The following is a 27,854-nucleotide window of genomic DNA, read 5'->3' on the forward strand; positions in this document are numbered from 1 at the left end:
GCCTTTTTCTAGCAAAGCTTCTTTGGGATTCTTCAAATGGTCTGTGACTCCTTAAAAAAAAAGTTTTGAAGGACATTCTGAGTAACGCCCTCTCTCACCTCCTGGCAACAAAAACCAGTGTGTTGACCTGAAAATGCCCCCACCCACGCACCCGCCCAGACCAAGGAAACAGCGCGTATTTCACTCTCTGGGCAGCAGATGGCGACGCTGAAGTGTGGAGCCAAGGCGAGTCCAAAGCCTCCAAGCAGCTTGGGCTGCGGGGTGCTGCCTCGCCCCAGCCCCTCCTTGGGGATGCGCGGGGTCTGCTCACCACCTGTACTCAAAGCGGCTCTACCGCTTCCTTGGAATCAGCTCCCTTTTAAAAGTCTGCGTCAAGGACTTTGAAAAGGAAATGCCTGTTCTAAGTTAGAGGAGGCGGCAGCCCTACCTGCCCTGCAGAGACGGTTCCGACCAGGTGTGTCTGCTGAGCCGGAGGGGAGCGCCCTCGGTCCACGCCGGCCACGCTCCAGCCCCCACTCTTCATTCTCCCCATTTTACAGACCAGCAAACTGAGGCAGAGCGGGGCTGAGACTACCCCCGCCCCGGGCCGCAGAGCCGGCACGAAGCTCGCCGGACGCGGAAGCCCTGCGTGGCCCCGCGACACACCCGCATTGGTAGAGGTGCGTGCGCCCCGCCGCGCCCCCAGCGCGATGCTTAGACGCCGCGGGGGAGCAAGTCTGGAACCGGCTCCGGGAAGGCGAAGGGCGCAGGGATTCACCCGCTGAAGCCAGAGACGCGGAGGAGAGAACTGGGATTGGAGACAAGACTTTGCTCCAGGCTTCTTCAGGCGTAGTTAGCATCTTCGGAGGACGGGGTTTGGGGGCCTCTGATGTCAAAGGCCACTGAGCGGACCTTCAGGCAAGCCCTGTTGGAGGGTCTAAGGTCCCAACCAGCCTTAGCCGACTCCAGTTCAGTCGCTCAGTCGTGTCCGACTCTCTGCGACCCCATGGAATGCAGCGCGCCAGGCCTCCCTGTTCATCACCAACTCCCCGAGTTTACCCAAACTCATGTCCATGGAGTCCCTGACTCCAGGTTCCTGCCAAACAACTTGGGGGACCCCTGTTACGGTTTCTGGCGGCCTTAGGATGCGCCAGGGTTCCGGCGAATCCGTGGGCACAGGTTACAGGTGCAATGGGCTTAGGTGAAGATTGCCCTGGGACTCTAGGAGGGCTTCTGGGGTGGGGTACACAGGCTAAAAGTGAGAGCGGAGAAGCTGGGGGTCACAGCATCTTGATCTCTGGAGAGGAGAAGGAAAGCTGCTCCAGGGGATAAGGCAGGGTCCTGGCCGCAAGATAAAGGGCTTCTTCCGCAGCCTGCCTTACGAAGCAGTGAAAACATAAAGGCTCTCCCACCAGGTTTGAAGCCACCTAACAGCCCTGCTCGTTTCAGCCGCGCCTGCTCTGTAAACAGCGCCCAGGACACTTACCCCGGGGGGTGAGGGGGCAGACGCACGGCAGACAGCGGTGCCTCGGTCTGCTGGCAGTGGGAGTCGTTCCAGGAGGGCTTCCTGGAAGAGGCCCTGCCCTGGGATGGAGGGCACAGGAGGAGAGAGGCGTGCGGCGGGCAGAGGGGCTGAGGCCGACCTGCCGGTGGCCACGAGCTGGTGATGGCGTGCTGCAGAGGGGGACCTGGTTTTAACCTGAAGACTCGAGGAGGCGGTCAGACCTTTGTCGCCAGAGGCAGAAGTGGGCGCCTGGGAGACGGCGGTCCAGAGAGAAACGGACTGACCGGAGCGGGAGGAGAGGTGGTCTGCAAACCTTACAGACGCTTCCTGCACCTGCGCCATGCAGGTGCAGCTGTGTCTTAACAGCATTAAAGCACGGAGTCCCTGCCCTTCAGAAGTTCCTGTCTGCCTGGAAGGAGACATTTCATCAGTTCAGTTCAGTTCAGTTCAGTCGCTCAGTCGTGTCCAACGCTTTGCGACCCCATGGACTGCAGCACACCAGGCCTCCCTGTCCATCAACTCCTGGAGTTTACCCAAACTCATCTCCATGGAGTCATTGATGCCATCCAGCCATCTCATCCTCTGTCGTCCCCTTCTCCTCGCACCTTCAGTCTTTCCCAGCATCAGGGTCTTTTCCAATGAGTCAGCTCTTCGCATCAGATGGCCAAAGGTGGAATTCCAGCTTCAACATCAGTCCATCCAGTGAATATTCAGAACTGAATTCCTTTAGGATGGACTGGTTGGATCTCCTTGCAGTCCAAGGGACTCTCAAGAGTCTTCCCCAACACCACAGTTCAAAAGCATCCATTCTTCAGCGCTCAGCTTTCTTTATAGTCCAACTCTCACATCCATCCATGACTACTGGAAAAACCATAGCTTTGACTAGACAGACCTTTGTTGGCACAGTAATGTCTCTGCTTTTTAATATGCTGTCTAAGTTGCAGACAAAACGTGAACATGATTTGAGGTCCCGCAGGGTGTGTCCTGGTGGAAGAGGCGGGAAGAGCGCAGCACGTGTAGGCAGTTGTGGGCGGGGCGGGCTTTCCAGAAGGGCTGCTTTTAGGCATCTGCCATCCATGGGGAGGGTCGGGAGAAGGGGGCAGGGGGCAGGAGCCGTGACCGTGAACCCGTGAAAGGGGCTGGGTTCAGAGCTCAGGTTTTCTTCTCTGCTGTCACGAAGCCCTATGAAGGTGGGGGCGACAGCAATTTGCGGCACCTCGGGCCCCTGCGCACCTGGCTCTTGCAGGGTCAGCTGTTGGTGAACCCAGCACAGGCCCAGCCCTGAGGTCGCAGTGGGTTCCCCAGGTCGGGCTTCGGGCTGGTGCGGGCCACCCTAGGAATTCCTCCAGGAGCAGGAACCCCTTGTGCAGTAGCAGGGCCGGTGCATGCACACACACATACACACACACACACACCCTCACACACATGCACACACATGCACTCACGCACACACACTCACACACACACTCACATGCACACGCACGCACTCACACTCACACACGCTCACACACACGCACATGCACACAAACACACAACACACTCACATAAACACACATGCACACACGTGCGCACACATGCATTCATACATGCATGCACACACACTCACATACACGCGTGCACACACGCATGCACTCACACACATGTACTCACACACACACACGGGGATTTTACAGGACAAAGCGGGCATGAGCACGTTCACAGATGGAAGGAGCCCGAGAGGGGCCTCTGTGGGCACGGGCGGGGGACCTGGCAGGGAGCCTGACGGGTCAGGGAGCAGAAGGCCCCCGTCTCCCCCCAGGAAAAGCCTGTGGTCAGCCGGGCCGGCCACCCAGGCAGCTCTGGAAGAGGGAGCCCCCTCAGGAAGCCCAGGGGCGCCCCCGCCCAGAGCCCACAGAGGCCTGTTGTGGGGAGATACGGGTGGCCGGGGGCCCTTCACGTCTGGGATCCCCGAATGAAAGACGAGGGCCCCGTCCAGCCCTGTGTGGGTGAGACTACACTCAGGAAGGAAAGGAAAGGCGGTCTTGATGGCTATTGGGGTTGAGGACCACGTTTATCATCTTCCTGCTCATCGCAGAGTCCGGTTTTTCCACAACAAAAACGATTTATTTCTGTCATTTTTTAAGCCATCCGTGTTGAGATAAGAAGGAAACCTCAGAGGCACGAGAGGAGAAAGCGTGGGCCTGACCAGGGGGGTCAGGTCAGGACGCACACCCGCCCCCCCCCACGCCCCCCGCATGGGAGGGACGCTCCTGGGGGTCTGGGGGCGGTGGGGTCAAGTGCGCCCGCCTTTGCCCTTGACCTCTGCCCGCGGCCTTGGTGCCACGTCACCTGCTCTGAGAACAGGATCGGCTGCAGGGGGTGTGGCTCCCTGCCTCCTGGCCGGGTGACTCCTGCTTGCAGTCCAGTGGCCCCTCGGCTGGCAGCCTGGCTGCTCTGGGCCTCAGTGTTCCTTTCGAGCCCCAACTATCTGAGTTTGAGAGGGTTTAGAACGGCCCCCCCTGACCGGGGGCCACAGACCCGATTCTCAGCTTCGCCGTGGCTGACGCTGACCATGACCATGGGCACGGCCAGAGGTGCCCCTCCCAGCAGCCCCCCTCTGGGCGTCTCTCCTGCATCCCTCTGGTTGCCAGAACCCCTTCCACCCGTTCCCAAGCATTTCTGTACCCCAAGGGGTTACGCCTCTGCTCCCCACCGCCACGGGTATGTGTTTTCCCATCTCTGCAAATCCTGTACTAACTTGATATTTCATACTGCTGACATTTGTATAACACAATAAAGCTCGTGTTAGTCACCCCGTCCTGTTTGACTCTTTGTGACCCCATGGACTGTAGCTCACCAGGATCCTCTGTCCATGGAATTCTCCAGGCAAGAACACCAGAGTGGATTGCCATGCCTTTCTCCAACATAATAAAAGGCATATATTATTATTTTGATTTTATAATTGTAATATTTCAGCTTGATTTTAATTCATACTTTATAATGTTAAAAATAAAATTGAATTAAAGATATGTGTTTCTTTTTCTTTTTTTGAATATAAATTTATTTATTTTAATTGGAGGCTAATTACACGTTTCTTTTAAAGAGAACTTTATACCACTAACATAGATGGGAAGCTGCAGTCACTCCCCTGAGTCAAATGTCCTATAGAAATAGATATACTGCACACACAACTAAGGTCTTTGCTTTTAGCTCGAGGCTGATGCAGCTCTTTGTTAAAAAGAAGGATCAGAAAGCATTAAGGTGGCTCAGTGGTAAAGAATCTGCCAGCCAATGTAGGAGATGGACAGAGGAGCCTGGCGGGCTATAATCCTTGAGGTTGCAAAGAGTCAGACACGCCCGAATGACTAAGCATGCTTGCAAAATCTTGAAAGATGTGAAAATGCAAGGCAGCCTCCCCCAGGAAGCCTTCCCAACCTTCCTGGTCCTCCTGCGCTCGGGACTGAGGCTCGTGGAGGGCCTGCAGTCCAGTGTGGGTACTAGTGTGCTTGCTGTGCTCAGTCGCTCAGTCGTGTCCGACTCTGCGACCCCGTGGACTGTAGCCCACCAGGCTCCTCTGCCCGTGGGGATTCTCCAGGCAAGAACACTGGAGTGGGCTGCCATGCTCTCCTCCAGGGGATCTTCCCAACACAGGGATCAAATCCAGGTCTCCCGCATTGCAGGCGGATTCTTTACCAGCTGAGCCACCAGGGAAGCCCCGGGATACACTGCACCCTCTGATAAACGGGTTGACCTGCGGTTCTGTGCACAAGTTCCTGGAACCCCGAGGGCCGCTGCCTCTGCAGAGAGGCCCTCCAGGGGCTGCACACAGGGATAAGCCAGGCTATTTTCACCATTTCCTTCCTCCCACTGAGGCAGGGGTCACCGTCAGCTGCTTCACACAGCGTGGCCAGCCACCGTGGCTTCGGCCAAGACAGTTCAGACCACAGAAGGGGCACCCTGAAGGCAGGCCAGTCAGGTAAGTGGCCCTCATCACCCAGCACCATCTCCCACTGTGTGGGCCCCTCCTGGGGGTTCGGGGGCTCCGGGTCCAGGCCTGGCAGAGAGAGGCGGCCTGTGGCGAGTCCAACCTCTGCCCCTCCTGGCGGGTGGGGCGGGAGCAGGCAGAGGCACGGGCAGGCATTCCCTCTGAGATACCGGGTGCTTGGTTGAGTCAAGACTCATTGGTTTATTAAACAGACATTCCTTGGAAGCCTGCCACAGGCCAGCCCTGGTGGGAGCCCACCTTCGGAAGGGGAGGTAGCCTCCACCAAGTCCTGGAGGGGCAGTGAGCCGGGCAGAGGACTGGGGTTTCTAAGAACCGAGTGCAAGCCTGGTGTCTGACAGTGCTGGGCAGCCCTGGAGAAGGCAGTCTCCCTCTCTGGGCCTCTTTCCCAACTGCAAGCCTGAGTCTCGATCTAGGGCTTTCCAGATGGAGCCTGGTCTGGGTCCCCTTCCCCATCCTACCCCCCAACCAAACAACCTCAGCCAGCTGCTCTGCATACCAGGGACCCCGAGAAAGTTCACTCTGCTGGGAACCAGGCAGAGGGGTTTGAATTCATGGGCCAAGGGGTGGTCGGTGGTGTGCACGCCATCTGCCAGACCCAGGCTTAGGTGTGCAGGGTGTTGGGGAGAGACCCTGACCTGGCCTGCTGTCATTCAGCTGGCACCTGCTGCCCCCGGCCCTGAGCAGGGGCTGGTGTCTCTGGCAGGGGCAGGCGGGCCCACCCTTCCCAGGAAGGGACTGAGTCCACTCCTCGCCCCCCTCGCAGTAGCCACCTTCACCCTCCGGCCTCCTGAGCATCTGGGGAGGGCCAGCCGGGCTGCGTCCAGGGAGCTTCTCGGCCACGTCCCCACCACCCATTTCACCGAGGAGAAAGCCAAGGCTTCAGAGGAGGTGAGCGGTCCCCTGTCCAGTCGGGCCGGGGCGGGGGCAGGCCGCGGGGACCTCACTGCCACTGTCCCCGCAGCCCTCCCGCCCGATGCCCGCGTGGGTGGCGCTGCTGTTGTTCTGGGCGGCCGCCGAGGCCTCCGAGGACTGCCCGGCCGCGTGCGCCTGCCGTGCGCTGGACACCATGGGGCTGCAGGTGGACTGCCGCGGCCGCGGGCTCGAGGTGCTCCCCGCCCTGCCGGCCCCCACGCGCGAGCTCCTGCTGACCAACAACAGCCTGCAGAGCGTGCCCCCCGGCGCCTTCGACCACCTGCCGCAGCTGCAGGCCCTGGATCTGGCGCACAACCCGTGGCGCTGCGACTGCGGCCTCGTCTACCTGCGCCTCTGGCTGGAGGACCGAGCGCCCGAGCAGCTGCTGCGCCTGCGCTGCGCCGGCCCCGCCCACGCCGCGGACCGCACGCCCGCCCAGCTCAGCGGCTCGGAGCTGGGCGGCTGCGGCTGGACCCTGCGCGAGTCCTGGGCTGGCCCGGGGTCCTGGTGGGACGCGGCGCTGGTCGTCGTGGCCGCGCTGGGCCTGGCTCTCCTGGTGAGCCTGCTGTGCACCATCCCGGTGCCCCGGGCCAGCCCCCGGTAGCTCAGAAGAAACTCGCCACCCAGCCAGCCCTTATGCAGGTTCGGAGGTGCTTTCCTCTTAGCATCCCAGAAACCCGCATCTCTGTGTTCAGACGCTGATCCGGGCTTCCCTATCCCCCAAGTTCCTAGTAAAATGGCTGGGTCCACCTCCACCTCCCGCCCTCCAAACTACCCCCAACCCCACCGTCTCTGGACACCCCAGGGCCCTTTCCCTGGTCCCAGCCCGGTCCCCATGCCCTCCTGGCTGCTGGCACCCATGCCCCACACTGGCCACGTCACAGCCCACAGCCTGGGATGGATGCTTGAAGCACGTGTGCCCCGTCTGAGGAAACCAGGGCTCTGATGAGGGTCCGTCGTCCAAGGTCATGAACCAGCCCAGGCAGACGTGGGGTCTGAGTGGAGGCCGGTGTGGCCCCCAGTGTCTGTCTCAGAGGGGACCCAGGGCAGGCAGGGGCAGTGTGGCTGGGCAGCCATGCCCTCTGGCCAGCAGGGGCCTCGTGTGGGCTCGGAGGCCCGCTGCGGGGCTCTGGGCGTGTGACTGCTGTGGCCATCTCCAAGCTTCAAGCAAGACAACCAGTCTGGGTGCGGATGGCGCGTTAGAGAAATGTTTACTGGTTTAGGAATGTGTACACTCTGGCTCTGCTAAGTCTCCATAAAGGCAACTTGTTCCCATGTTTTAAAAAATAGATTTGCTATAAAGATTCTTATATTCATAAATAGGCAATGAGAAAAATTTCCAAATGCAACAGCATCCTTGGGCTCAGGCCCTCCCCAGCCGCCAGTCCCATGCAGGCTCAGGGGTCCCTGAGGCCCCAGCCCCGCCGCCTTTCCCGGAGAAGTAACTGAATTCAATATGAATTAGGAGCTTCCTCCAGCTCCGAGCCAGCTGGGGCCTGTGTCCTTGGGGTCAATCCCGCCCTGCTTCTGGGACAGGGACCCACCGCTCTGGCTCGTGGGTCCCTGGCCTGCCCGCCCTCCTCCTGTGAATACAAACCCCACCATCCCCAGGTCCTCCTTGAGCCCAGACCGCAGACCGCCTCTTCTGGGGGGGTGGCTGGCAGCTGGGACACTTGCCGGCCCTCTGCCCCACTTCCTCTCCTGCAGCCCCTAGGGTGGGGTGGGGGGGGCAGGACCCCACCTGCTCCTTTATAAACAAAGGAAGAGATTGCAGTTGGGAAGAGGCAGGCTGTGTCTTCTCACACACTTCTCCATTAACTCTCACCAGAGTCCAGGGCCGTCTGACAGAGGCCCAGGGCCCAGAGGTGGTGAGGGCCCCGCCTGGCGGGCACCCCCGAGCAGGCCCGCAATGGCACACCCAGGCTGCGCCCGGAGCACCGGCCTGGGCGTCTGAGACTGAGGACCGGGAAACTCGCAGGAACTCTTTCTCACCATGGGCTGTGAATGACACGGACTCGAGGGGAGGGTGGGAGAGTGGGGAGGGCAGCAAGGGGTCTGAGGACAGAGGCTGCTCCCGGGGCAGAGCCATGTGCGGGTGGACACCATCAGGGTGGACCACGTCCCAGGGCGACGGGGGCCGGAAGGTGTTGGGAGGGGGAGGGACCTTTCATAGTGCCCTCTGACATCAGCTGGGGGGGGGGCGTCCGCCTGCAGCATGGAAGCTCAGGCTGACGAGCTCAGGGAGGAGTCCGGGGAGGGGGTGGGGCCGCTCTGGGCGGAGGGGGCAGCAGGGACATGGCAGTGGGGTGGGGAGAGAAAGTGGGGAGCCCAAGGTGACCCCGAGTTCCAGGCTGCAGCGGGCATGGCCTGCGGTGGCAGAGGAGCCCCCAGCGCCGGATAGCTAACCCCCTGGACGGTCCCCGCAGCCCAGACCCCCTTCCTCCCTGAGGCCTGCAAGGCAGCTGGGCCCGGGCTCAGTACCTGTGCTCCCTGGAACTGGGGTGCCCCGCCTGTCCCCGGAGCAGAGCAGCTGCCCTCCGCAGGGCAGCCTTCTCTCTCCACTGGGCCTGGACTGAACACCGGGCTCCACCCGAACATGGGCCTCGAGCAGAGGGGTCCTGGGGTTGGAGGACCTCTGCCCTTGGCCCGAGGGGCCCTTCTGAGACCTCAGCGCAGGCACTTTCTCCTGTGCAGGCCGAGGGGCTAGGCCCTCCTCCCGTCAGCAGGACAGAGGAGGGAAGTGGGCAGCCTTCTTGCTCCCAGTTCCCAGCCCACCTGGCCGACAGTGGGCTGACCCCCTAGGGCAGACCCCTGCCCAGCAGCTCCCGGCCCGACTGGGCCAGTATCCTTTCCTCCGGGACCAGAGCCGGCAGCCTGACTGCCGAGAGGACACTTGGCAGGTGGGAGAGGGGAGGGGCTGAATGGGGAGGGGCTGGGGGTCACCAGGGGAGACCACTCACCTCCCCCAGCCCAGGGGACAGTGCTCCTTCCAAGGGTCCCAGGGACCCGGGTCCCTGCTGTAGCTCTGACCTCAGCCCCAGCTGAAGGCCACAAGGGCGGTGGGCCCAGACCCTGGACAGCCAGGCCCGTACCCTTTGTCTAAGCTAGACTGGCAGGGGTGGGGGGTGCTGGCGCTCTGACTGTGGCAGCAAGCATCTCTGCACGGAGGGTGAGACGGGGTGCCCTCCACTCGTCCCTGAAATGTCCATCCCCCCATCTCATGTCTGCTCCTCCCAACCTGCTGAGAGCCAGGGCTAAAGGAGTCACTGCTTTGGCAACCTGAGTGGAGAAGCTCTGGCCCCCAGGCCAGTGGCCGAGTTCTGTGGGTGACGGCCCCCACTGGTCCCGGGGGAAATGGGAGAGGCAGGGCTTGCTGAGGAGGAGCCGGCCGGTGCCGGGTGAAGGCTGGCAGTGACGGAAGGAGGGGGCCGGTGGCCGCACAGGAGGCCCTGGGGGGACCTGGGAGGACCCGGGGCCCTGGCTGGGCGCCTGGGAAGCCACAGCCCACAGCAGCCTCGGGGGTGAGACGGGCCAAGCCAGGAAGCGCAGAGCTGGGGCGATGCTCCCAGGCCCCTGCCAGGGCCCACAGCCCTGGTTCAGGCCTCTGGGCCCCTCCTGCCTCTTCCCTCGTGGAGGCCGGCGCTGCCGTCGCACACCCAGGCCTCGGGACGGTGACCAGGCCTCCCCGTGGGCGCCCCGTCAGCAGCCACAGCCCCAGCTCTCCGCGACGTCCTTGCTGTCCAGCTGGATGTGGTCGGCGCCCTTCTCGCTGAGCCGCGGGCCGCCGTGCCGCACGACCAGCTCGGTGGCCACCCTCACGAAGGCCTCCTCCACATTGCTTGAGTCCTTGGCCGACGTCTCGATGGCACACAGGATGTCGTAGTGCTCCGCCAGGCCCTGCGCCTCGGCCAGAGGCACCTCCCGCAGCTGCCCGAGGTCCGACTTGTTCCCTGTGGGCAAGCAGGGGTGGCGGTGAGGCAGGCGAGCCTGGGCTCTGCCTCGATTTTAATCCCTCACCCCATCCTTGGGGCTTCCCTGGCGGCTCAGACGGTGAAGAGTATGCCTGCAATGTGAGACTTGGGTTTGATTCCTGGGCTGGGAAGATCCCCTGGACAAGGGCAACGGTGTCCACTCCAGTATTCTTGCCTGGAGAATCCCATGGACAGAGGGGCCTGGTGGGCTATGGTCCCTGGGGTCACAATGAATCGGACGCGACTGAAGTCACTACCCCCTCGTCTAATCTCTTCCTTCTCTGTGCCAGAGACTCGTGTACTTTACTGAATTTTTTCTATGAAATAGAAGCAGCAGAATTGGGCAAAAAGCATGCGGGCCCTTAGAGCTGGAGGCAGCTGCGGGTAGAGACACCAGCTTTCAGCTGCCTGCTGTGTGACCCTGGGGTGACTCACTCCATCTCGGAGACCTGGCCTGCCCACTCGGGACACCACCTTCTGCAGAGCAGCGACTGATGGACACGGTAAGCTGGCCCCGGGCAGGCCCTCCGTCAACTTTGCTGCTGTTATTTAGTTGCTCAGTCCGACTCTTTGTTGACCCCATGGACTGTAGCCCGCCAGGCTCCTCTGTCCCCGGGATTCTCCAGGCAGGAACATGGGGTGGGTTGCCATGCCCTCCTCCAGGGGATCGATCAAACCCAGGTCTCCCGCATCGCAGATGGATTGTTTACCGCTGAGCCACCGGGGTGTGAAGTTACAGAAACCTGGTCGTGGTTTTTTTTTGGTAAAATCTCGTTATTATGTTTATTATTAACCCTCTCCTATTTTAGAGGGGAATTTTTAATCCTCTGTAGGATCATGGGTTTTGATGATTTTGCTCTTCTGATAAGAACAGTGCAGACCACAGCGGCTCTGAGAGCATGCCTCGGCTTCTCCTCTGAGGTCTAAGGGGATTCGTTATATTTTAGGTAATCTGGTCAGCTGCTCCTTGGCCCAGTTTATGCAAGACTTTTTTTATACTTCTTGGAGAAGGAAATGGCAAGCCACTCCAGTATTCTTGCTTGGAAAATCCCATGGACAGAGGAGCCTCATGGGCTCCAGTCCATGGGGTCGCAAGAGTCGGACACGACTTGGCGACTAAAGCAAGCGGCTGACTTTCACAGTGTGATCACAGGGACAAGGGCAGGCAGGCGCTGTAAAGACCTGGGGTCCCTGGCGGGCCAGTGGCTAGGGCTCAGCGCGCCCACTGCTGGGGCCAGGCTTCAGTTCCAGGTCGGGGAACTAAGATCCTCCAAGCTGTGTGGTGTGTCTGAAAAACACACACACAAACGCCTGGAAGAAAAGCCCTACAACGTGTTTGATAACTGTACACGGCGCAGCAGCCAGTGTCCGTGGAGGGCGCCTGCTTGGCTCCTGATTTCAACAAACGGAAAAGAAAAGCGCACATGGTATTCGTGACCTGACCCCAGGTCGGCTGGCTCGCTGTGCTAGGAGAGGCCAGACGTGGAAACAGCACTGCCATCATACGTTCTAAGCACGTGTGTCTTTTGTAGCTCTGGCTACAACACCCGGAAATGAAATGGCTGTGCTGGGGTCTGCCCCAGAGGACCGCGCGGGGCAGGGACAGAGGCTGAGACGACTGCAGATGGGACCTGCAGGTGGACCCGCGGTGTCTGCCGACCTGGGCTCACCGAGCTACTCCCTCCTCGAGCTTCTGTGAAATGCTCTGTGGGGAAGGTTTTGTTCTAAGTCCTGGATGAAAGGGAGGCATCCAGGCAAGTGGGAGGGCCCCCTTCCTGCTGGGGGGTGGGGAACAGTCCGGCCCAGCGCACCCACGCTCCAGCCCAGGCCCCTCTGCACAAGCCTGCTGAGAGGAACCAGCCTGAGGCCTGGGACGAGGGCCCCAGGGACACACGTGTGGGCCACAGCTTCCTGAGTCCAGGCCTGGAAGTTGACACAGGAGGAAAAGGCAGAAGGCAGAGCACGCCCTGCAGCAGTGGTTCTCAGGTGGGCTCGCCATGGCACCTGGAGCCTGCTAGAAACTCACGTTCACGGGCCCACCCAGACCTCCCAATCAGACGCTTGGAGGGTGTCCGACTTCAGAGAGACCTGGAGGTGGACAGACGCCCACCCAGACCTTCCCGATCAGACGCTCTGGGGGTGGAGGGGAGGGGTCCGATTTCAGAGAGACCTGGAGGTGGACAGACACATGAGAAGCCCCTCTGCAGCGGATGACAGAGCAAGCCCCTGAACACAACCAGCCTCCTTCACGTGCTCAGGGGCTGCGTGAATTGGGGAGAAATTACTTCTCATTTCTGAGCCTCCTGACACAGGAGGAGCAGGCAGGGTTCTGAAAAGATGTGTGACAAAGAGGGAAGCAGCCTCGGCCGTGGTGCGGCCATGTGGTGACTGCCTCCAGGCCCCCTCCCCTGGTTCCTGCTTTGGGATGCAACTTTACAGGTGATTAGTAGGAACTGCATCTTCTAGATCACGTTCAGGTCCTGGCTCTGTGCCTGCCTGGCCAAGCTCTGCCCGCCCTTCATTTACAAAGGAGACAGACAGACAGACAGCCGGCCTCACCGATGAGCAGCTGCACGATGTTGGAGCCCGCGTACTTGCGCACGTCCTCGATCCAGTGCGGCACCGACAGGAAGGAGCTCCTCTTGGTGATGTCATAAGCCAGGATGGCCCCGTTGGCGCTGCGGTAGTAGCTCTGCGTGATGGTGCGGAAGCGCTCCTGACCAGCCGTGTCCCAGATCTGCAGCTGGAGAAACGGGGGCCCCGTGAGCCTGCAGGTGCAGGGGACCGGGAGGCCTCGCCCCCAGACCCACCCCCAAAGCACTGCTTCTGCAGGGCAGACCACCGGCAGGTACCGGACAGGACGTGCCAGGAGGTGGACAGGCGGAGAGGTCTCCTGACCTCCTGGAAGGCAGCTCAGCTGCCTGAGCAGGATGGGGCGGACCAAGGAGGGGCAGGAGCCCCACCCCCACCTCCAGAGTCCCGGGGGGCAGAAGGGTGGGCTCAGTGCTGAGGCAGGACGTGCACTGGACCCGCGTGGTGCCCCCTCTGCCCTGGACGCCGGCTCACTGCAGGGCCACGACCAGCACCTCCCCCGCCGTGGGGAGGCCCCCAGCCCTGGGGCTCTCTGCTTGGCCTCAGTGGGGCCGGGGACGATGCCAACACTGGGACGGGGGCCTGGGGGAGGCAACAGGCAGTCTGCTCCTGGGGCCTCGGTCATCAGCTGACTCAGCCTGTTAACCCCAATCCCAACTCCAACCGCAACCCCGACCCCAAGCGCAGTGCCTCTCCCATGCAGGTCCTCGCTGCCCCAGCGCCCCTCAGCGCTGCAGGACAGGGGCCCACGTGGCAATCATCTCTGGCTCCTAGTAGGAGCAGTGGGCTGGTAGGAGGGACCCCCGGGGCGGGGGTCTTCTGTGCTGTACAAACCACAGGCCCCGGGGCCCTGAGAAGGACACCGGCTCTGGTCCAGCCCGAGCCGCAGGCCATCCGCTCTCCTCCGCGGGCACAGGCACTCTGGGGCCTCTCTGTTGGGTTCTTAAGGAGTGTCCGGGGTGGGGACAGACCCGGAGGCCTCGCACAGTCCTGTGGGCAGGGCCCCTAGCCTGGGCACTGTGCACGTGACCATCTTTTCCCGGGCCCACATGAGTTGTCTGACAGCTGACGCGCTCTGGGCTGTGACTTGCAAACCAGACACCCTGTCGGAGACTTCCTGTGTGCTCCGCAGGATGAGGGTCTCCAGGAAGCAGGCCCCGGGCACAGCTCACGCAGGGGTGATGCAAAAGGCGGGACCCTCAGCACCACGCCAGCCCAGGATCCAGATGACCAAGGACTCCCCTCCATACCCCAGAGGGGAGTGCAGATCACAAAGACAGAGGTCAGGCAGAAACAGGAAAAAGCAACCTGGACAAAAGAGGAAGCCGGCAGAGTGTCTCACACTCTCAGAAACAGTCATCAGCATTTTCATTAGAAAAGACCCTAAAACGGTAGGAGCACACCTTCATTTTCAGTAGATGGAGCGTTTGGAAAGGAAAAAAAGAGATCTTGAAAGCTAAAAATATAAATGAAAAATGTGACGTAAGGGTTGGAAGACAAACCTGAAGAACTCCTTCCAAGTGAAACAAAAAAATGCAAAGAGATGGAAAAGGGAGAAAAGAAATTGTGGAAAGTAAAACAAAAAAATGCAAAGAGATGGAAAAGAGAGAAAAGCAATTGTGGAAAGTAAAACAAAAAAATGCAAAGAGATGGAAAAGAGAGAAAAGCAATTGTGGAAGCAGTCTAGATGGTCCACCGTCAAGATAGTAAGAGGTTTGGGGGGAAAAAAAAAAAAGTAAATTCAAAAAAATACTTCAAGAAAACTCCTCAGAACTGATTGAAAGGGCCCGCCGAGCAGACAGGATGGAGGAAGACAGACTCACACAAGCTCTTGGCTGCGGGACTCCTCGACAAGGAGGCAGAAGAAAGGGCCCTTACGCTTACAGGGAAGAAAAAGAAAGAAAGGAAAAACGGGTCTCGAGGTTTCGCACAAGAGCCACATCCCATTAGATATTCAATCAAACGATGCCTAGAATTACGAAGGGAGATGACCACCAGCCCAGAATTCTCCCCTAATCCCTACGAGTCAAGTGCGATGGTTTAACAAAGGCGTTTTCAGACACACAGAAAATTTACCTGCCACCCTTTCTCAGGAAGCTGCTGAAATCAACCAGAATGAAGAAAAGGGGACCCAGCAAATGGAGGACTGAACAGAAAACAAAGTGAGGTGGGGGCCCCAGTGCGGGAGGGAGCTCCCCAGAGCCTCCAGTGCGGGCAGAGTCATTACCGGCAGCCGAAATACCTCCCTGAACAACCAGCAGACGGAGAAAACACAGAGGCTGCCGTCTTGGGGACGTAACCAGCAAGCAGCACGCGACCACGATTCCTGAGAGAAGCAACGCTCGTGGAGCGCCCCCATCACCAGCGAACCTTTGCCGGGGCTCTCCTGGCGACTGGACTGGCCGCAGGATGCGGGTGAGCGTCCAAGCAGGGCACCGTGGTCCTGCTGAGCCCAGGAGGCAGACAGCAGAGTCCTGAGCAGCTGATGCGGCTGGGATGGAGAGCGATGCAGCGGGTGGGAGGGCCCAGAAGCCTCGGGGAGGGGTGTCCCTGGGGGGTCCCAGCCCACGGCCCTGTGCAGCCGCTGAGACTCGAACCAGAGAGCGGCTCCTCTGGGGGTGGGAATACACCGGACGTGGAGGCTGAGCCGTGCTGGGGGGCCTTCCGGCACAGCCACGGGGAGGAGGCGCCTGAGGCCCTCGGAGTGACAGAGGTATGAGGCGAGGCGTCAGGACGCCTGCAGCTACGTGAGGACCAAGGTGAGAAGCTGGCCTCCTGACACCTGCCCAACAAAGCCCGAAGCTAAGCTCGCGGTTTGCAGGCCAAATTCCACCAAGGTAAGAGGCTAGAGAAACACCGTCGGGCTTGCACCTGTCTGCCCCAACAAAAGACGAAGGCCAGACACACGTTCAAGGTGATCAGCCAGTCACTGAGTTGACTACAAGGACCAGAATCCGTGCTCTTCAAAAGATACCACAACCCAGTCAAACAAGGTGTAAACCAGTGCTTCTAATATACAGTAAAAAAAATTACTATAGTGAAAAGATAAATAAATAATAAGGAAGACTGGACTCCCTAAAGAGAAGAGCGGTCAATATAAAATGAGGCCAAAATGGACCCAGTATTGGACACAAAGAATCAAAGCCATTATTTTCAGTGTAATCCGAGAATGTAAGGAAAATATCACTCTGAGTGGGCAAACAGGGAGTTTCAGTAGAGAAAGGAAATATTTTACAAAATATTTGTAAAAACGTATTTTAAAAGGGTCAAAATTCTAGAACTTAAAAGTACAGTAAGTGAAGTGGAAAGCTCATCTACTGAACATAACAGCAGGACGGAGACAAAAGAGCATCAGTGGCTGGAAGAAATTCTCATAGAGACTATTTACTCTGAAGAACAAAGAGAAAAAAAAGGAAGAAAAACAGACAGAATATTGACCAAGATAAAATGATATGCTGGACCGTAAGATAAGCCTCAATAAACCTCCAAAGACGGTATTCTCACAGAATATTCCTCTAACCACAAACGATCTAAAACAGAAATCAAGAACGCGCTGGGACAGACTTCCTCCAGAATGGAGCTGAGAGGAAGCAAGACAGTGAGGAGAAAATTACACAGCATGTTGGACAGATGAGGAGAGCCTGGAGCTGAACTGGTGGCAAAGAGACACCCAAGCCAGAACAAGACGGTCGGGGCTGCCAGGGGAAGCTAGGGAGCCCGGGAAGCAGAAGATAATCACGGCACGGTCTCCACACCACACGGCTTAGCCCTGAACAGCTCTGACTAATTACAGTGTTCACACTCAGCCATCCCAGCAAGCACTCAGCGGACACCTGCTCCGAGTTCTAGGTACCACAGGAAACAGACGCAAATTCCTGTGGTCAAGCTTACCATCTCATGCAGGAGACAGATGCTAAGACAGTGAGTAATAAGGACATATATTTGCTTACATAGAAATACAGAATGTAAACAGAAGAGTTATTATAAAATGAGTAATAAAATAATCAGTAAGCTAGACAGTGATAAGGGGGGAAGAAGCAGGGGAAGAAGTCATGAAAAACGGTGAGCAATGGCATTTCAGGTGGGAAGCCCTCAATGAGATAGCTGTCGAGCCACGATCTGAAGAAAGTCAGCTAGCTGTGCGGATGCCTGGGAGACACGCATTCCAGGGTGAGGGCGGTAAGTGCAAAGGCCCTGAGGCAGAGGCACAACTGGTGTAAGAAGCAAGAACATCAGTGTGTCTGGAGCAAAGTGAAAAGGGGGGGAAACAGGGCCTGACCGAGAAGCGTGAAGGGGCTGGAGTGTGCGGAGCCCTGCCTTCCCTGGGAGTCAAGGGGACCCCAGGGGCTTTGAAGGCAATCAGATCTGCTCTTTAACAAGATCACTCTGATGACTGCACGGACGCAGATCAGAGCAGAGCACGGATGTGGGACGTCCCTGGTGGTCCGGTGGTTAGGAATTCCGCGCTTTCACTGCGAACGGTCCGGGTTCCATCCCTGGTTGGGCAACCAACGTCCCACAAGCAGCTGTGCAGCTCACACGAAAAGAGGGAGAGAGAGGACAGGAACAGGGGGACAGCTGGGAGGTCACGGCCGTAATTCGGGTAGCGGCGGAGGTAGGGAGACGTGGTCACCTGGGGTACACTGAGAAGACACGGAAAGGAAGTCAACGCTGATCTAATCAACGCTGCCACACGCCTCTACTGGGAGGATGCAAAGCGTGTGTGTGAGAGATGGGGGCGAGGGCTGTGCTGAGAGTGAAGCCTCGTGTCCCAAAGTATAAAAGCGTGTGTGTGTGTGTGTGTGTGTGTGTGTGTGAGAGAGAGAGATGGGGGCGAGGGCTGTGCTGAGAGTGAAGCCTCGTGTCCCAAAGTATAAAAGCGTGTGTGTGTGTGTGTGTGTGTGTGTGTGTGTGAGAGAGAGAGATGGGGGCGAGGGCTGTGCTGAGAGTGAAGCCTCGTGTCCCAAAGTATAAAAGCGTGTGTGTGTGTGAGAGAGATGGGGGCAAGGGCTGTGCTGAGAGTGAAGCCTCGTGTCCCAAAGTATAAAAGCGTGTGTGTGTGTGTGTGTGTGTGTGTGTGTGTGTGAGAGAGAGAGATGGGGGCGAGGGCTGTGCTGAGAGTGAAGCCTTGTGTCCCAAAGTATAAAAGCGTGTGTGTGTGTGTGTGTGTGTGTGTGTGTGTGAGAGAGAGATGGGGGCGAGGGCTGTGCTGAGAGTGAAGCCTCGTGTCCCAAACCAGGAAGTCGACAGAAGACGCCTGTGCGTGGGGGAGGAGGGGCAGCAAAAGAAGCAAGAGGGAGACGAGCCGGAAGTGCTCAGGAGACCTTTGCGCGAGAAGCCTTGTGGAAGCACCACAGACACGTGTAACTGACGACAATTACAAATGAGTGAAAAACCAACACTGCCAGCTACAGGTTACGGTATCTGGGTCAGCCCACTCGTGAAATCTGGGCAGGGCTGGAGGAGGTATTTTTGGCAAGTAGGTCCTTCCTGCGGTGGTGATCTTGCCATCCTAGTTCTCTGCATCAGAGCCGGGGGAGGGACGAGCCGGGTCACGACGCAGCAGGGCCAGCCCCGCCCTTCCCAGCTTGGACTCTCAGGCTTCGGCATCAGAAAAGGGGCCACGAGGCTCTGCTGTGGGATGGTGGAGGCGGCCTGATCCATCCCGGGCCCTAGCGCCCTCGGCGCTCAGAAGCCAGGCCTGGAGCACCCCGCCCTCCAGACAGCCATGGACAGCTCCTCCAGCAGGCCAGGCCTGGGGGAGCTGTGAGAAGCGTCCCGAGTCGGAGCCACCTGAGCACCAAGCGGCCTGAAACCCGACGAGATATGCCACCTGGATGCGGGGCAGGGGGACTTGCGAGGGGTGTGCTGGGGGGCATCACACGGGGCCTTGGGGGCGTGGGCAGAGACCCCCAGCCCCACAGCTCAGAGGACATGGGCGGCTCTGGGGGTGTAGCAGCCGACCAGGGAAGGCATCTCAGCCTTGCGCTGAGTCCAGGCCCATCCTCCTGCCTGCCTGCCTTCCCGCACAGCCCTCCGCAGGGCCCAGCACGAAGGCACTCCTGGGTGTGGGGTCCCCTCTGCTTGGCAGCTCCTGCCCCTTCGTGGGGCTCACCCGCCAGGCAGGCGCCAGGCTCCCTGCAGATGATCTGGCATGTCTGTCCCCCACTGGCCCTAACACTCTGCAGCCTCCGCCTGTGTCCAGATCCCTGCCTGAATCGCTCCTCCCCAGACCCTCGCCACCCACCCCCGTGCCCCGCACCCCCTCCTCAGCGTCTCCACCGCCCGGCCTGAAACAGGCACGCAGCCCTCCTCCACGGTCTCTGTCCCTCCCGCACGTGGGTCTCCTGGGGGCAGGCGCTGTGTCTGCCTGGCTTTCTGCATGTGCCCAGAACCTGCATGCAGAAGGCGCTGGATAAACACTGTGTCAGCTGGAGGGGCACCTGCCCACCGTCGAGCCTCGACCCCCTCCAGCAGCCTGGTGCTGCGGCCTGGACTCAGCAAAGCTCCCCGTCGGGCCATTTGCATCCTCACGCAAAGTTTCACTACTCAGAGTGCAGAACAGGAGCAAGCGACCGAGAAACACCTGCTGAGCTGAAACCACCACCCGGGCACCCTGTGCCCACCCGGCGGGCGGCCTCCACCTGCACTCACTGGACGGACAGACCAGCACCTCAGGCTGCGAGTCACACCGAGCTCCCCTCCCCACCTTCCCAGCCAGGCTGTCGTCTCCCAGCCGACTTTGGGGGACTTCTCTGGGTTGCTGATACCCAGAGTGAAGGCCAGAGGCATTTCCGAGGTACAGAGGGTCAGAGTGAGGCCGGGTCAGGATGGAAGAGGGCCCCAGGTGGGGGAGCTGCCCACTGCAAGTCACCAGGGGCGAGTCACAAACAGGCAGGTGGGGAATTCAAGAGAAAGAACAGCCTCCAGGTGAGGGACAGCCTATTTTCCCTTCAAAGTGCCACCTCTAAGGACTCCTGGTTCCTACTGTGCCTCTGGGTCCCCACACTCGTGATGAGAATTATCATTGTCATATTTCCTCCTCCAGGAGAGACTGCATTCACCTTGACCTTTGGTGAACTCCTACCGAAGCTTCTGGGTCACCTTGGCAGCGGAGCTCCCCCGACACATGGGCTGGGCCCCACGCCGAGCGGACCTGTTTTCCCCATGGTCCTCAGCCCTCTGCTCTGGACTCTGTAACAGCACGCAACATGGAGGATGCCGGCTGCCTCAAACTCGGGTGCCTTGGGGGCCAGGCAGGGACCATGAGATGAGTAGGATGGCTGAAAAGGATGCCCTGCCTAACACACACGCAATTAAAAAGAGAGTCAGCAAATCGCCACCACGCAGGCCACCTGCCCGGCGCCGGGTCCGCTCTGCACGCGGCGCCTCCAGGGAGCCAGTGGAACCCGGCCACGGTCCTGCCGGCCATCCACCCCCGAGGGCACCCCCAGGCCTCCACATCGCCCGCAGGCCGTGCCCACCTGGCGTGTCTGTCCCCCACTGGCCCTAATGTGAGACCCAAACGAAATGGGCCTCACAGCGGGCGATCGGGCACAGGGCTGTGTGCGCGGGCTCCTGTCTGCCAGTCTGCCCCTTGCTGTCGAGAACGGGCTCTGGAGAGGACGGACCCGTCTCATCCCTCTAACCTGGCACAGAGCCAGCCCCGGCCAGGAAGGAAGCCCTCTGCGGGCAGTTCCTGTGGTCAGGCCAGCGGGCCAGGCGCTGCCCTCCAGGGAGGCTTCCCACAAGCTGCGGCGGGAAGTCAGTTCCACTTACGAGGTTACAGAAACCTAAGAGGTGAAATCAGCTGCACCGGAGCCGGTGTCCAACACCGTCCCTCCCGGTGGACACACAAGAGGGCTCTATCCCAGCAGGCTTTCCCCCACAGGACGAGGTGGGCGGGGGAAGTTCCTTGCTTCTTCGTAGCAGAGGGGACCTTAGAGAAATTAGTTCTCAAGCCAAAACTCTGAAAACTGGTCAGACGGACCCAAACCCGAGTCCCCGCGCTGCTGGCCGTGGTGTCCCGGGACGCGGGGGGCCTGAGCCGGGGGTCTGCAGGCCCCTCCCAGCCGGCCGCTGTCACGTCTACCTCGGCCCCGGCTCGAAAACAGGCCTCAACCCAGAGGCAGGTGCACGCCAGGAGCACGAGGCCTCGAGGAAGACGGGGGACTTCCCAGGTAGCCCAGTGGCTGGGACTCCACGAGCTCAGTGCAGGCGGCCCGGGCTCCACCCCTGGTCAGGGAACTAGGTCCCTGGGCCACACTAAGAGCTTGCATGCCGCAACTAAGATCCCACACGCCGGAACCAAGTCCTGGCACGGCCAGATAAATTAAAGAAAAAGGAACCCCTCAGTAACTGTGGTCCAGCCTCCTCACACAGGGCCCAGGGAACTGACTTGGGGACCGGAAGTGACCCGCCCACCATCTACTGGAGGCCGCCTCTGCAGGCCTCGGGGATGAACCTTGTCCCCCACACACGGCGACTGCCCGCGCATCCTCATGAAGGCCCAGCCTGCCGAGAGCCAGGACTCTGCTTTTACAGTCGGGCCTCTTCTGGGACCAAAGGCCTCCTGACAGCATGGGAGGCTCCGCTCCAGCGGCTTCTGACCCTCCAGGGTCATCAAACCCACCCCGTGATCCAACATCGGGAGACACGGACACGGTTTTCCCGGGAGACCACTTCGAGAGGGACCGATCCTGGAGACACATCTAAGTTCCGGGTTGCTGCCTTTGGCACAAGCTGTGTGCAGGGTCACATACCTGGTCCGTGGCTGCTCAGGCCTCTGCCTGGGGCAGCAGAGGAGGCCAGCGAGGCCAGGCAGGGAGGGGACAAGCCTGTGGCCCAGAGATGGGCCTGGGTCACTGCCCCAAAGCAGGCCGAGAGGCCCCTGACTCCCAGCACTGGCTCGGTTCTGCTGCTGTGCGTTCAACACGACAGCATCTCACAGGCCGTTCTAGAAGGCAGGCACGTTCTTCTGTCCACACTGGCCATAGGCGCCCCTTCTCCCAACTCATCTGAATTCAGCAGGATTGGTTTAACGAGCAGAAGGCATCAGGAGGTCGACGTGACACCGCCAATCTAAGAAAACGTGAAACGCAAGTGCTGCGCGTCGGCCTAGATGTTACACTGCTCCCAAACCTTTCCGTGCGCGACTGTGCGCCAGTGTCTCTGGCAGTGCCACAGGGCATGCAGACAGCAACGGGGAAAAGGCGTCAGGCGAGGCTCTGGTTCAGGCCTGCCCACACGGCCTTCGTCTCCCCGTCTGCGAAATGGGGTCTCACAGGGCGGCAAGGACCACGTGGAGCAGAGCGTGAGAAGAGAGGTGGAAACTGGGAGGAAGGGGGATGGGGCGAGGGCTGCCGGGCACCACACAGTCCCTCTTGCCCAGAGCCTCTGGAGAGAGCCCTGCGACACCAGCTCTGCAAGGGTCGCACGGGCCGAGGGGAGGAGAGAAGACCCGGACGGGCTGAAACCGCGCCGACCTCAGCTCCCACCGCTGATGCTCTGCTGTGCGTCGGGTCCTTCAGCTCTGGGGCGACCAGGGAACAGACCAGGCAGCAAAGCCCCCCTTCCGGCGTCTCCCCACCACACCTGCTGCCTTGGGACCGGCAGACCCCTGGGAGGCGAGGTCACTCTGCCGTGAGCATGGCCATCACAGCACCCGGAACACACTTCCTCAGACCAGCAGCAGGGCCCAGAACCCTTCTCTTGCCCAATGGTCCTTTTGCTATTTCTGATCAAAATTAGCAAAGTCAGACTAATTTTATCCCAATAGGAAAAAGCATGTGAGCAAGACCAGACCACTGGCGGGAAGGGCTGAGGACGCAAAGTTCAAACAGAAGCCTGTGCCTTCCACTCCGGCCCTGCCCCTTGCAGACCAGGACCCCTGCCGGGTTCAAGGTCCTACAGCGTGGGCCCCGGGGCCCCAACTGAGCTCGGTGCCGGACAGCCCTGGCCGCCTCGCCTGCACGGGGACAGTGACCCCGACGGAGAGCTCAATACAGGGGTGCACCCCTCTGGGGTCGACCCACCTGTGCATCCCCTGCGAGGTGCAGACCGTTTTACGTAACAGACCTCTGTGTTGTCCCAGATAAGGTGGGAGAGCGGCGCCCGGGCTGCGTCCGGGATTTAGAACTGGCCGAGATCTCCTGGGGGACGTGAGGTGAGGGGGCCGGGCCGGTTAATAGTCTTAATAATAATCCCTAGGGAGGAAAATGCTAACAGCAGCAACAATAAAATAATCCCTTATGTTCGGACTTCCTTGGTTTATCCACAACAGCACCTTCAGGACAGACAAAGAGACAGGTGAACACTGCCTGCCTTCTTAAAGGGGACAGAAATGGAAAAGAGTTTTTAACTGCATAGCCTTTTATGTCTATGGAATTCTGATCCATGGGGATGGATTATCCAAAGACGTACGAGGGCAATTTTTAACTATTTTGAGTGGGTCCGTAGTTGTCCAGCAACCCTGAGAGGTAGACAGAGCAAATCGTCCCATTTCTTGAAGGAGGAAGCCCAGGGCTCCAAGCAGGGAAAGCAACTGTCCAGGGTTGGGAAGAGGCCGAACGGAGCCAGACGAAGAGACCCAGACCTCCAGACCCCCAGTCCAGGGGTCTCCTTCAGAGACACTACTGCTGAGAGGCCCGCAGCCCCCAGAGCCCCCTCCAGGTTCAGCCTGAAGGCCGGAGCCTGGTGAACGCACCCACGGCCAGAGCCTCCCCCCAGCAGAGCGCTCCAGGAGCCCCGGGCACGGCCTCATGTTCTGTTAGCGGACAACACCCCAGAAAGTCCTTGGGGTTTCAACTTCAACCCTCATTCCTGAGAATCTCGGAAATGCCAAGTCCACACGCTATTCTCCAAGTGTGGTGGCCACAACTGCCTTTTCATGAGTCATTAACATGCGGAATCTCAGGGTCATCGTTATGGACTGAGAAGGACTGAGGAGCGGTCACGTGTAAAAGTGGGTGCTGGACTTAGAGCCAGTGAGATCCTGGGTCCAAAGCCTGGTTCTGCCACTGACGTGTGTGTGTACTGGTCATTTCCCTTATTTTGGCTTCAGCTTCCTCCCATTAAATAAGAATTAAGGACCATGCATAGAGTGAGCTCCGTACATTTGACACTGGCAGGTGTGAGGAGTCCCAAGGTGTGGGGTCCGCAAGGCAGACTGCATCCACAAACAAGGCAAGACCAAGCCCTGGCAAGCCCTATGAACGTACCTTAAACTTACCCTGCCACGGGTGGAGGGCCTCGGAGGCCAGGAAAGGCCTCTCTGAAGAGGCGCCCGGGGCAACGGCAACCGAGTGATGAAGCAGCTCTTACACGGAGATCTGGGGGCAGAATGTGGGCAGGCGGGACAGCAGGGGCAAAGGGCCTGAGGCAGGCATGTTGGAAGGACTGAGACGGTTAGCGAGGCTGGACAGTTTGCTTGAGGCAAGGAGATGACTTGGGCAAGGCAGACGGAGGCCCAGCCCTCTAGGAAAGGAGTTGGGATGCCATTCTAGTTACAAGAGGAAGTAACTATTAGAAATAAAGGGACTGAATTCCGTCTGTGATGGTCCTAACTTTCTGTTTCTCGGAAAGCAGAACTCTTTATTCAAATAAGGACAAGTAGAGCCTAAACATAAAGCCAGACACAAGTACTAGCCCAGCTCTACTGGGTGAGAAGCGAGTTAAGGCCCTTCTGACCCCGCAGCCTCTTGGCCTCCCCACTTCAGCCCACAGCACCCCAAACACTGCGGCCAGAGGAGCCAGCAGAGCACTGGGTGATCTCTCTCTGAGGTTCCTCGAGCACTAACAAGAGCCGCCAGCACAGGCGGGGCGGCCTAGGAGATCACACTGGATACTCGCTGGAGCCCGGACAGGCCTGGGAGGGTTTTAAAGTAAATCTCTGATGTGGACGAGCCTTCTGCAGCAGCAACAATGAAATCTGGCTCGTCAAGGGCTCCAGTTAGAGTCACGCTGCTGAAACCACAGAGAAAACAGATGGGCGGTTGCCAGGGCCCGGGTCGGGGGAGGACGCTGACACAAAGGGATACCCGGGAACGTTCTGGAGGGAGGAATCGGCTCCCTGTACATGCTGGTGCGGGTACAGGGCTGCCCGCATTTGTCAAGATCACAGACCTGGGCGCCCGATGTTAGAGAGGCCTGCTGTGTGTAAGCGGAACTTCAATAAACTTTTTTGATTTTTTTTTTAAAGTCACTTGGCTGGAAGACACCCCAAAGATATCTTATGGGTGAGGAGAAAGGACCTGCTGAGTCCAAGAGCCCAGAATCCAGGAATCGGAAGACTGTCTCCCCGCTGCCAACCCCCACCTCCCAGATTCAGGTCACAGTCTCTTCAGTGCTGAGGTTCATGTTTCTCTGGCTGCAAAATGTAAATAATTGCTTATTTTTACATTGCCTGTTTTTACAACAGGCTTTCCCACTCCACGCAAACGGAAGCAGTGGTCGGGTGTAGGGGAAAGACCCCGATGTGGTGGAGTCAGAAACGCTGGAAGAAAACTTCCTCGTCTGTCGCCTCCCAGCTGTGTGCCTGGGGAGGCCCGGCCCGTGTGAGGTGGGGCTGAGCACCAGGGCACATCTGTGCAACCGCTGGCACACTGCAGGCTCTAGAGAGGGTCGGCGGCGTGACCCTAAGGGGGGCTGGCATGTCTAAACCGCTTCCCCATCCCAGACCCAGACCCGCTTGCCCCCGCCGCCCCCCCCACCCCGGGAAGAACACCCTGGAGGTGACCAGCAGGAAAGGGAACTGCTGAGCTCTGCCCTGCATTGCACAACCCGCTCAGGTACACAGTGCACCCCGGGCCCTGCACAGGCTGTAACCTCGCCAGGTAAACAGGAACACCCTGCCCCCTCCCTGACCCCCGTCAGCAGCCGGGGAGGGGGGCGGCATGCCCCATCCTTCACGCCCTCCTTCACGCCCGTCCTTCAGCTGGCCACTTCCCCCGGCTGCTGGCGGCGCCTCAGGGCACAACCCATCCCGGACACACTCCACCCAGCCCACAGCTCTTCCCTCCACCTGCTCCACAGGGTGGTCCTGAATAATGACTCAAATCTGCCTGCCACACCTTGTTCTTTTTTCCTGTCCTAAGGAGACCCAATGCACACAAACTCCAAAGACTATGGGGAAAAAAAAAAAAAAAAAAGGAACCCTCGGGGCAGGGAGTTTCTGCTTTCCCAGTCATCTACTCCAAAGGCGCTGAGGGCTTGCTGAGGGCTTGTAACCGCTGTTGGCAGACTTCTCCATGGTGAGGCAAGCGGGAGGCGACACCCGGAAATTATCCCTCAGAAATTATCCCTATTTTGCAGAAACAAAGAGCTGAGCTTTCTGGCAAAAGGCAACCGGTAGCAGACCCAGGCAGTCCAGCAAAGCTGGGCCCGCGGTATGGGGGCTCAACCAGAAAACATGGAGGTAAGGGGGGCACCCCTGCCCAGGGCTCCTGGGAGCCAGGCCAGAGCCGGTGGGAACGCAAAACCACGAAAGAGAGGAAAGGATGTCAGTCCGCGCTGTTCGGCGAAGCTACCGAGCAAGAACAATGGTCTCTCAATCCAGCACGGAGGGCTGACACCCAGGTTAAGAGACTGACGGGCGAATCACAAACGCTAGTTGTCAGACCGTCGCCAGGACGCTTCGACAACTACATCCTGCGGTTCTGCAGAGCCACCGCCGGAGCCCGGGGCTCGCCCCCACCTTCCGGGCCGTTTTCAGTTCCCGTCGGGCGGCAGCTGGGGGAAGGGACTCGGGCCGCCCGGCCGAGTCAACTTCCACCACGCGGTCCACAAAGACACTGCAGGGAGGCGTGGCCAGGCCGGAAATTCTGACAAAAAAGTTTTGGCCCTCCGGTCCCAGAAGCAACTACTTCCTGCTCCCTCCTAGTCGTGCGGGGTCGAGGGGGGGAGGATGTTCCTTGCGGCCTGGGGTCCCCACCGAGGGCCGAGCTGGGGGCCTCGACCGCGGTGGGGCAGGGACAGGCCGGCCCGACGCCCCCGGGGCCTGCACCCGAGGCTCCGCACCGCCGGGCACCGGAGACTGGTACAAAGTCCCCGGGGGTAGGGGGTGTAGCTCGCGGAGCAGGGCCTTCTCTCCGCACCCCCCAAACTCGCGCACCCCCGCGCCCCGAGGCCCGCGATCTGCGCACGGAGGCCGGCCCCGACGCCAAGGCCCAGGCCTGCTCCGACGGGAGGAAGGGCAGGGGCCCAGCCGCCGCGGAGCGGTCAGGCGCTGGCCGCGGCCCCCGCCCCCGCAGGGGAGACCCTCCAGGGCGGGGCCCTACAGCCGTGGGGGCCCCGGGCCCGGCCTCCCACCTTGACCCGCTGGCCCTGGATCTCCAGCGTCTTCATGGTGAAGTCCACGCCGATGGTGCTGCCCTGGCGCTCCGAGAAGGTGCCGGTCTTGAAGCGCTGCACCACGCACGTCTTGCCCACGCTCGCGTCGCCCACCAGCACCAGCTTGAACAGGAAGTCGTACTGCTCGTCCGGGTCCCCGGGGCCCGGCCCCGCCATGGCGCGGGAGCCCAAAGGCCGGCGCTCCGGACGCTGGGGCGGCCTGGGCTCGCGGAAGTCGCGGGCCGCCTGGCGACGTGGAAGCGCCGCAACACCTGGGGAAGGGGCGCCACCGCCCGCCGGCCGCCCCGCCCCGGCCCGCCCCGCCGGCCAGGCCCCGGGGCCGCGGCTCCGCCCGGGACGCGCCGGGTCCGGCCCTCCGCGCCGCGCCAGGCCAGTCCGGCCCTGCGGCCCGCGCCGGGCCCCGCCCCCGTCCTGGCTCCGCCCCCTGCGCTGCCCTCGGCCCCACCCCCAGCGAGGCCCTCCCCCAGGCTCGACCCAATCAGAACCCAACCTCAGGCCCGCCCCGGCCGGGCCCCGCCCCCAGCACTGTCCTCGGCCCCGCCCAGCCCCTGAGAGCAGCCCT

The 27,854-nt window shown here is 60.1% G+C and overlaps 2 protein-coding genes across 3 annotated transcripts; one reads left to right on the plus strand and one right to left on the minus strand.

The window, feature by feature from the left end:
• Positions 1-5,304: 5,304 nt before the first annotated feature.
• GP9 (glycoprotein IX platelet) lies at positions 5,305-7,425 on the plus strand. Its single transcript, XM_019985052.2, has 3 exons — positions 5,305-5,438; positions 6,232-6,356; positions 6,430-7,425. Exon 3 carries the CDS (start codon positions 6,442-6,444, stop codon positions 6,982-6,984), a length of 543 nt encoding a protein of 180 aa, XP_019840611.2. The 5' UTR covers positions 5,305-5,438; positions 6,232-6,356; positions 6,430-6,441; the 3' UTR covers positions 6,985-7,425.
• A 149-nt stretch (positions 7,426-7,574) lies between these two features.
• Positions 7,575-27,844, minus strand: RAB43 (RAB43, member RAS oncogene family). 2 transcript variants are annotated; one of them, XM_070777013.1, is made up of 3 exons: positions 27,251-27,844; positions 12,911-13,088; positions 7,575-10,330 (listed from the first exon to the last, which is right to left on the minus strand). In XM_070777013.1, exons 1-3 carry the CDS (start codon positions 27,446-27,448, stop codon positions 10,080-10,082), a joined length of 627 nt encoding a protein of 208 aa, XP_070633114.1. In that variant the 5' UTR covers positions 27,449-27,844; the 3' UTR covers positions 7,575-10,079. The 2 variants fall into 2 exon arrangements, with proteins under 2 accessions (XP_070633114.1, XP_070633113.1); XM_070777012.1 differs by having other exon boundaries at positions 12,911-13,094; positions 27,251-27,643.
• Between the last annotated feature and the right edge of the window lie 10 nt (positions 27,845-27,854).

Source organism: Bos indicus, chromosome 22 (assembly GCF_029378745.1).
Source record: "Bos indicus isolate NIAB-ARS_2022 breed Sahiwal x Tharparkar chromosome 22, NIAB-ARS_B.indTharparkar_mat_pri_1.0, whole genome shotgun sequence".
Lineage (NCBI taxonomy): Eukaryota > Metazoa > Chordata > Mammalia > Artiodactyla > Bovidae > Bos > Bos indicus.

Excerpts from the sequence above, each read along its gene's own strand:
- GP9 (XM_019985052.2), top strand. The coding sequence starts at position 6,442 with ATGCCCGCGTGGGTGGCGCTGCTGTTGTTCTGGGCGGCCGCCGAGGCC.
- RAB43 (XM_070777012.1), bottom strand. The coding sequence starts at position 27,448 with ATGGCGGGGCCGGGCCCCGGGGACCCGGACGAGCAGTACGACTTCCTG. Across the intron at positions 13,095-27,250 it reads TCCAGGGCCAGCGGGTCAAG|CTGCAGATCTGGGACACGGC; the intron begins GTGGGAGGCCGG and ends CCGTTTCTCCAG. Across the intron at positions 10,331-12,910 it reads CATCGTGCAGCTGCTCATCG|GGAACAAGTCGGACCTCGGG; the intron begins GTGAGGCCGGCT and ends GCTTGCCCACAG.